Source organism: Salmo salar, chromosome ssa20, assembly GCF_905237065.1.
Source record: "Salmo salar chromosome ssa20, Ssal_v3.1, whole genome shotgun sequence".
Lineage (NCBI taxonomy): Eukaryota > Metazoa > Chordata > Actinopteri > Salmoniformes > Salmonidae > Salmo > Salmo salar.
Genome location: NC_059461.1, coordinates 44,097,340 through 44,106,168, shown reverse-complemented (window position 1 = coordinate 44,106,168; position 8,829 = coordinate 44,097,340). Strand labels below are relative to the sequence as shown.

The 8,829-nt window shown below is 42.3% G+C and overlaps 1 protein-coding gene across 6 annotated transcripts in view; it reads right to left on the bottom strand.

Moving 5' to 3' along the window:
• Window positions 1-5,849: 5,849 nt before the first annotated feature.
• LOC106580654 (AP-2 complex subunit mu) overlaps window positions 5,850-8,829 on the bottom strand; it is a 50,859-nt gene continuing 47,879 nt past the window's right edge. For all 6 annotated transcript variants that reach the window (XR_006760939.1, XM_014161945.2, XM_014161949.2 and 3 more), the window contains one exon: window positions 5,850-8,562. Coding sequence is in view for 5 of the 6 variants with exons in the window: in XM_014161945.2 (XP_014017420.1) it covers window positions 8,428-8,562 (135 nt within the window). In the remaining variant the exon portion in view is untranslated. The remainder of the gene's footprint in view (window positions 8,563-8,829) is intronic.

Below are 8,829 nucleotides of genomic sequence, written 5' to 3'. Positions count from 1 at the left end.
CCAGTTCTAAAACAACAATTTGTCTCACAGCCTCTGCTCTCCCATTCTCTCAAAGTGCTCTCAAACTACACACAGTTCTCAACCAGCGAATAGAGGGTAAAATGTTCAACTGTCCTCAAAGACAGCCTTGAAGTCTTCAAACTATTGTTGGGCTGTAAACTCTTACTTAAATAACCGCTCGTGGAATGTAAAAGTATCTCTCATCGGTTGAGGCCTCAATCCGCCATGGTTTAGAAGACAAATTATGAAAATAAATCATAGTTTATAGGCTAAAGCCACATTTTTTTAAGGAAACTTTTTTTCCACATTTATTAGTAAGTGTTATTTAGCCACCAAAACTTGACATTGACACCGGCAAGTCTGCAACCCGCAAATAAACACAGCCGCAGAGCCAGGGTCAGTGCTATCGGGGATCCTTGGGACGTCCATAAACTCTAACCCTAATCATAGGGACGTCCGCAAGGGGTATGGACGTCCCAAGGATTCCGAATTGCACGGACTGTTTCTTCACCTGTTGACTCATGTGGCACTCAGTCCCAACTGTCCACGCAAGGAAGGTGGGCACCATGACAATATTGTAGCAAATAACATCCTTCCAGATGCGCTCATTTTTCTTTGCTTGCATGGACCCATTTTCCAATCCATCTGTTCAAACAGGCTCCATTAGTCCACGTCCTGGCAATTAGCAAGTGGCAACTCAAAAGACTAACAGAGGAGATGTCAAAAAAGTTAACTAACTCAAATAATTATTGAAATCTAGGCATACATCTAGCTTATCTCAACTCTCTGAGCCCCATCTAGGTGTGATAGCTCCTCGGCTAATTATGGATTATCCATTGAAGAGGAAGGCATTTAGTAGTCTATCATGACTAGCCCACAGTATGCCCCATCCTGGTTAGGCTACAGCAATGTGTCACCATCTGCAATGCTGTGGCTCAGGAGGAGGCTTTAGGCTTTGCCTCACTGCATCAAGGGTTTGTTCTAGCCTACATCCCTTCATTCACCTTCAGAAAGTGGCCACGCTGGCAACTCTAAAAGTTATACAATTCTGCATGTGAAGTGTGCTCTCATAAAAAAAATCCATTGTGCAGAATGAGGTAAAATGTTTGTCAATTGAACTTTTTGGCATTGCCCATGGTCTGGCTGGCCAAGTGGTCCACAGTTTCCCCCTATCCCCATCACTCGGGCTGACCTTAGGAAGACCCCGAGACAGCCTGTGGTTTTCAATAGAAGAGGACCGCTGTGACTCTTAAGAACATATAGCAAGAATTTGGGGGTTATATTGCATGATATTTATGGATCAGGCCCAACGACAATGCTTTTGTTGTCCCATCCTTCCACTGATAAATTATGATAAATTAATCACTTTGTGGCTGAGAAAGTTAACGAGTAGTTTATCGCAAAATTGCGGAGATGATGGATACTGTAAGAACCATCAGTGACCATCACACTTCTTAAAATGCTGTAAAACTACTACTCTTTAACACACATCTACAGAATAAGCGCATTAAAAAATATATTTTTTTACTTGTGTTTATATATTGTATGACATCACATTTTCTGTATGTGTCTGTCTGTGTCACCAAGATGTTCAAATAAACCTAAACATAAGGAGAGTAGCCTAAGACGTCCACTTTGGTTCACAAAAAAAATATATAGAAAAAAAATCCTTTCTAGAGACAGATTTTTTAGTAAAGGGCACCTGAATGGCGGTCTCATAACTTCCGCCCCTCACTGGACTTGGCCCTGTGCCCAGGGTCTGGCTGCACTCCAGGTGACTAGGGAAACTCTGGGCGGGCTGACCTGACGATGTCACCCACCCTGGGAAGGAGCGGAGAGAAAATAGGGAAGGAAGGAGGAAACGAAAAGAAAAACTGGAAAGGAGATCTTTTATGGGGCCCTGAAAGATGAGAATTTAATTACGCATCACTTTATTCATCTGTCCAACCACACCAACACTGCACAAGCTAACTTTTCTAAACAGCCTCCTTCCACACATTTTTCCAGTTAACCCCCTCCCTACGAACACTTTAAAACCCATTCAAAGCTTATCCCCACATTGTTTTACTTAGTCTTTTACTTCAAAGTCTTTTACTTCAAAGTCAGTAACCCACTTTTAGAGTTAGCCTTCACAACGCTCAATCACGCTTAAACATTGAAAATGTTTCTTTTAAATTTCCTTCCCTGTAGCTCAGTTGGTAGCGCATGGTGTTTGGTGTTTGCATGGTGTTTGCAACGCCAGGGTTGTGGGTTCGATTCCCACAGGGGGCCAGCACAGATTTTTACAGTGCATTTTATACAGTGCATTCAGAAAGTATTCAGACCCCTTCATTTTTTCCACATTTTGTTATGTTACAGCCTTATTCTAAAATGGATCAAATAAAAAAAATCTCATCAATCTACACACAATACCCCATAATGACAAAGCAAAAACAGATTTTTTGAATTTTTTGCAAATTTATACAAAACAGACATACCTTTACATAAGTATTCGGACCCTTTGCAATGAGACTCGAAATTGAACTCAGGTTCATCCTGTTTCCATTGATCATCCTTGAGATGTTTATACAACTTGATTGGAGTCCACATGTGGACAATTCAATTGATTGGACATGATTTGGAAAGGCACACCTGTCTCTATAAGGTCCCACAGTTGACAGTGCATGTCAGAGCAAAAACCAAGTCATGAGGTCGTAGGAATTGTCCGCAGAGCTCTGAGACAGGATTGTGTCGAGGCACAGATCTGGGGAAGGGTACCACAATATTTCTGCAGCGTTTAAGGTCCCCAAGAACACAGTGGTCTCCATCATTCTTAAATGGAAGAAGTTTGGAACCCCCAAGACTCTTCCTGGAGCTGGCCACCCGGCCAAACTGAATAATTGGGGGAGAAAGGCCTTGGTCAGGGAGGTGACCAAGAACCTGATGGCCACTCTGACAGAGCTCCAGAGTTCCTCTGTGGAGATGGGAGAACCTTCCAGAAGGACAACCATCTCTGCAGCACTCCACCAATCAGGCCCTTATGATATAGTGGCCAGATGGACGCCACCCCTCAGTAAAAGGCACATGACAGCCTGCTTGGTGTTTGCCAAAAGGTACCTAAAGGACTCTCAGACCATGAGAAACAAGATTATCTGTTCTGATGAAACCAAGATTGAACTCTTTGCCCTGAATGCAAAGCTTCACACCTGGAGGAAACCTGGCACCATCCCTACGGTAAAGCATGATGGTGGCAGCATCATGCTGTGGGATGTTTTTCAGAGGCAGGGACTGGGAGACTAGTCCAGATCGAGGGAAAGATGAACGGAGCAAAGTACAGAGCGATCCTTGATGAAAACCTGCTCCAGAGCGCTCAGGATCTCAGACTGGGGCGAAGGTTTATCTTCCAACAGGACAACGACCCTAAGCACACAGCCAAGACAACACAGGAGTGGCTTTGGGACAAGTCTCTGAATGTCCTTCAGTGGCCCAGCCAGAGCCTGATCAAACATCTTTGGAGAGACCTGAAAATAGCCGTGCAGAGACGCTCCGCATCCAACCTGACAGAGCTTGAGAGGATCTGCAGAGAAGAATGGGAGAAACTCCCCAAATACAGGTGTGCCAAGCTTGTAGCGTCATACCCAAGAAGACTTGAGGCTGTAATTGCTGCCAAAGGTCCTTCAACAAAGTACTGAGTAAAGGATCTGAATACTTATGTAAATGTAATATTTCCGTTTTTTTATTTCAATGTATTTGCAAAAATGTCTAAAAAACAGTTATTCTTTGTCATTATGGGGTATTGTGTCTAGATTGATGAGGGGGGGGAAACTATTTAATCGATTTTAGAATAAGGCTGTAACGTAACAACGTTTTGAAAAAGTCAAGGGATCTGAATACCTTCCGAATGCACTGTATATAGTTATTAGTGTAAACATTAATAATATACAGCGCCTTCAGAAAGTATTCCCTTGACATTTTCCACATTTTTTTGTGTTACAAAGTGGGATTCAAATGGATTTGTCATTTTTTGTTAACAATCTACACATAATACTTAAATGTTATTTTTTTTTTAAATGCACCTTTATTTAACCAGGCAGGCTAGTTGAGAACAAGTTCTCATTTACAACTGCGACCTGGCCAAGATAAAGCAAAGCAGTTCGACACATACAACAACAGAGTTACACATGGAATAAATAAACATACAGTCAATAATACAGTAGAAAAATTATATATACAGTGTGTGCAAATGAGGTAGGACAAGGGAGGTAAGGCAATAAATAAGTAATTACAATATACCAATTAAATACTGGAATGGTAGATGTGCAGAAGATGAATGTGCAAGTAGAGATACTGAGGTGTAAAGGAGCAAGATAAATAAATAAATACAGTATGGGGATGAGGTAGTTGGATGGGCTATTTACAGATGGGCTATGTACAGGTGCAGTGATCTGTGAGCTGCTCTGACAGCTGGTGCTTAAAGCAAGTGAGGGAGATATGAGTCTCCAACTTCCGTGATTTTTGCAGTTCGTTCCAGTTATTGGCAGCAGAGAACTGGAAGGAAAGGCGGCCAAAGGAAGAATTGGCTTTGCGGGTGACCAGTGAGATATACCTGCTGGAGCGCGTGCTACGGGTGGGTGCTGCTATGGTGACCAATGAGTTGAGATGAGGCGGGGCTTTACCTAGCAGAGACTTGTAGATGACCTGGAGCCAGTGGGTTTGTCGGCGAGTATGAAGCTAGGGCCAGCCAACAAGAGCGTACGGGTCGCAGTGGTGGGTAGTATATGGGGCTATGGTGACAAAACGGATGGCACTGTGATAGACTGCATCCAATTTGTTGAGTAGAGTGATGGGCGCTATTTTGTAAATGACATTGCCGAAGTCGAGGATCGGTAGGATGGTCAGTTTTACGAGGGTATGTTTGGCAGCATGAGAGAAGGATGCTTTGTTGCAAAATAGGAAGCCGATTCTATATTAAATATTGGATTAGAGATGCTTAATGTGAGTCTGGAAAGAGAGTTTACAGTCTAAGTGTCAAAGTGGAAGAAACATTCTAACATTTGTAAAAAATTACAGCTGTGAGTCTTTCTGGGTAAGTCTCTAAGAGCTTTACACACCTGGGTTGTGCAACATTTGCCCGTTATTCCTTTCAAAATTCTTCAAACCCTGTCAAATTGGTTGTTCATCGTTGCTATTCAACCATTTTCAGGTCTTGTCAAATCAAGCTGATTTAAGCCAAAACTGTAATTCGGCCACTCAGGAACATTCATGGTCTTCTTGGTAAGGGACTTCAGTGTAGATTTGGTCTTGTGCTTTAGGTTATTGTCCTGCTGAAAGGTTAATTACTCTCCCAGTGTCTGGTGGAAAGGAGACTGAACCAGGTTTTCCTCTAGGATTGTGCATGTGCTTAGCTTCGAAAACCTCCCTGGTCTTTGTGGTTGAATCTGTGTTTGAAATTCACTGCTCGACTGAGGGACCTTATAGATAATTGTATGTCTGTGGTACAGATGAGGTAGTCATTACAGTCACGTTAAACACTAATATTGCACACAGAGTGAGTCCATGCAACTTGTGACATTTTTACTCCTAAACTTATTTAGGCTTGCCATAATAAATGGGTTTGAATACTTGACTCAACATATTTCAGCTTTTGATAAATTCATTTGAAAACATTTGAAAAAACAGAATTACACTTTGACATTACTGGGTATTGTATGTAGGCCAGTGACAAAATATCTCATTTGATTCCATTTTAAATTCAGGCTGTAACTCAACAAAATGTGGAAAAGGTCGAGGTGTGCAAATACTTTCTGAAAGCACTGTAACTGCAAAACAGAAACTTAACTTCTGCTGCAGAAATAAGTTGATAGACAGAATTCCATTGGTTACACCTTTTTATTGGGATTACCTTGACAGTCACATAGTTACCAAATGGAGCCAATGGAAACATTGAAGCAGAGGGTCAAGCCCCCAGGACTCTCCCTCCCCATCTCTCAGGGTGTGGCATGACATAGTGGGCATTGACCAGAGAGAGAGACTAGGTCTGAATTGGCAACCTATTGCCTATATAGTGCACTACTTTTGGCCAGGGCCCATAGGATTTTGGGAATAGTGTGCAATTACAGACAGCCAGAGAGATAGGGTTTTTCAGAAGTTAGCAGAAGCGCTTTTAGTGTTCATTGGTAGAACGTAGTGCCAGAGAAAAAGAGAATGTAAACATTATGTAGTGTCACACTGAGTGTTTTTTGCAACTGCAAATGCTCAGACAATCTGATAGCCTTTGTTTAATACACACAATAGCCATGATTGAACTAGAAGGAATATAGGAGGAAGAGGAACGCTATCTGAAGCCGCACTCATTATCGGAAAGGTGGAATATTTTAAAATGTTAATTTGAAATGCAGGCAGTCCAAGTCTAGTAGGCTGAGTTGAGTTGAACACTCACTCACTCCGTCTCTGTCCCAAATGGCACCTTAAAAGTAATGTACTATTTGGGACGCTGCCCATTTCTCTCTCTGGTAACAAACACCATTGTTCCATATCCAAATCCCTTCATTAAACTGATTTCAAAATTAAGTTGTAAACAATATCTTTTTTTGTATGGGTGGGGGAAATCAGTGCACATGGAATGTAGGGGGTTATTGAAGCTTAAAGGAATAGTTCACCCAAATTACAAATTAGTTACCTTACCCTGTAAGCAGTCTTTGGACAAGGTATGACAGCAAGCCATGCTTTGGTTTAGTTTCCTTGGCACCGTTTCCACATGCAAACATTTTAGCATTTGTGGCACAAATCCCATTGAAGTCATGGGACAGATATTATCATTTTTGATGCATCATGTCCAAATGGATCTCAAATTGATTTGAACATGATGCGCGACAAATACTAATATCGGTCCCATGACTTGATTGGGATTTGTGCCACAAATGCTAAAACGTTAGCATGTGATAACAGTGCCAGGGAAACTAAACCAAAGCATGTTGTTGTCATACCTTGTACATAGACTGCTTACAGTGTAAGGAAACCAATGCCATTGTAATTTTGGTGAACTATCCCTTTAACTGGTCAAGAAATACACCCATGCTAATGTAAAGCGTATGGGAGGGTCAGAATTCCAGTCGGGATCAGAACTGGGAATTTGCAGCCAGAATTTCAGATTCCTGAGACATGTTGAGCAGATTGTGGTCCTGGGGAAGAATATCAACACACACACACACACACACACACACACACACACACACACACACACACACACACACACACACACACACACACACACACACACACACACACACACACACACACAGAGAGAGATCTGCTCAACCGAGTCTCCTACACAAACACCATAACAGCAGTCCACTGAGACCGTAACAACTGGCTCTGCTCGATAGCACATTTTTACCATTCATACAATATAGAAATGTGTTTATATATATTTATATTCATAGACTGATGTGTCCCGTCTATTGTCATCGCTACATTTTTTTTGTTCCTAAAACTGACAATTTTGGTCACACAGAAGGAATCTCTGCAGCACTAAAGACAGAAAATGACAGGAACTACAGCAAAAAAATCATCATTATTATATCTGCGTCAAGAGGAATCATAATAACAAGGACACCACCAGCTATTGGAAATAGTAGAGGAGGTCTAAGGGTGTGGGATAAGACAGTGAGAGAGCGTGATGGAATGGTGGCCAGAGAGCTTTAGAGAAGCACGACAAAGCACTAAATACAAAAACACATGACGATTCATGACTAAAATACTCGGGGAAGGCCGGGTGTTAAAATAACAAAACGTATAAAATGTATTGAAAATGGAATGACACTTAATGGATGCATCTACACTACATACTGCTGAAAACTACACACTAGGCTAAAGAGTGACTCCACCGGTTAGATATACAGATACAGGGGCAGGGCTGGGGAGAGAGAGGTGGGACAGGAGACGTTAGTTGCTACAGGAGAACAGAAGAGCAACACACACTCCTACGCCAGCATCAAGAGAGGGAGGGTAGCAGTTACTCCTAAGCCATACATGGTCAGATACTTTTTTAACTTCCTAACACATTAGGATTGAGGGTATGGTGCGTAATCTGATTCTAGATCTGTGGTTATGGGCAGTGCCATGGGGAATAGATGGGTAGTACAGGAATAGTAGACAACATATCATATCATGGGGTGGAATGGATTTTTTGTTTAGATTAAAAAGGGGGAAAAGACCCTTTAGATGCAGATGGTATTTTTTGTACTTCACAGGATGTTTGCATTATTTATACATATATGCGTTTAATAATATAATACTTTTCAATATATAGATTTTTTTCGTTTGTCAGCCAGCCCAGGGGAAAAAAAGACTGAAAGAAACGATCCCATGTTGTCATTTTTCGCTCCCTCCCTTGTTCCAGCCTCTTCCCTGTTGCGTCCCTCTTTCCACCTGATTGTGAGGTGGCGGTTAGCAGCGTGTCTCGTAGATGCCGCTGCGGCCGATATAGCGCACCCATTTGATGACGTCGTGGTCACTGTAGTTCAGCTTGGGCTCGAACACCTTCAGGTAGCGCACCTTGAGTCCGGACGGAGCAAATGGCACCTGGGAGACCATAACAGAACCATAATTACACCTGGGAGAGAGATCAGTATTGTTTTTTATTTAACTAGGCAAGTCACTTAAGCAGAAATCTTATTTACAATGACGGCCTACACCGGCCAAACCTGGACAACACTGGGCCAATTGTGCGCCACCCTATGGCACCAATCACAGCTGGTTGTGATACAGCCTGGATTCGAACCAGCATGTCTGTAGAAACACCTCTAGCATGGAAATGCAGTGCCTTAGACCGCTGTGCCACTGGGGAGC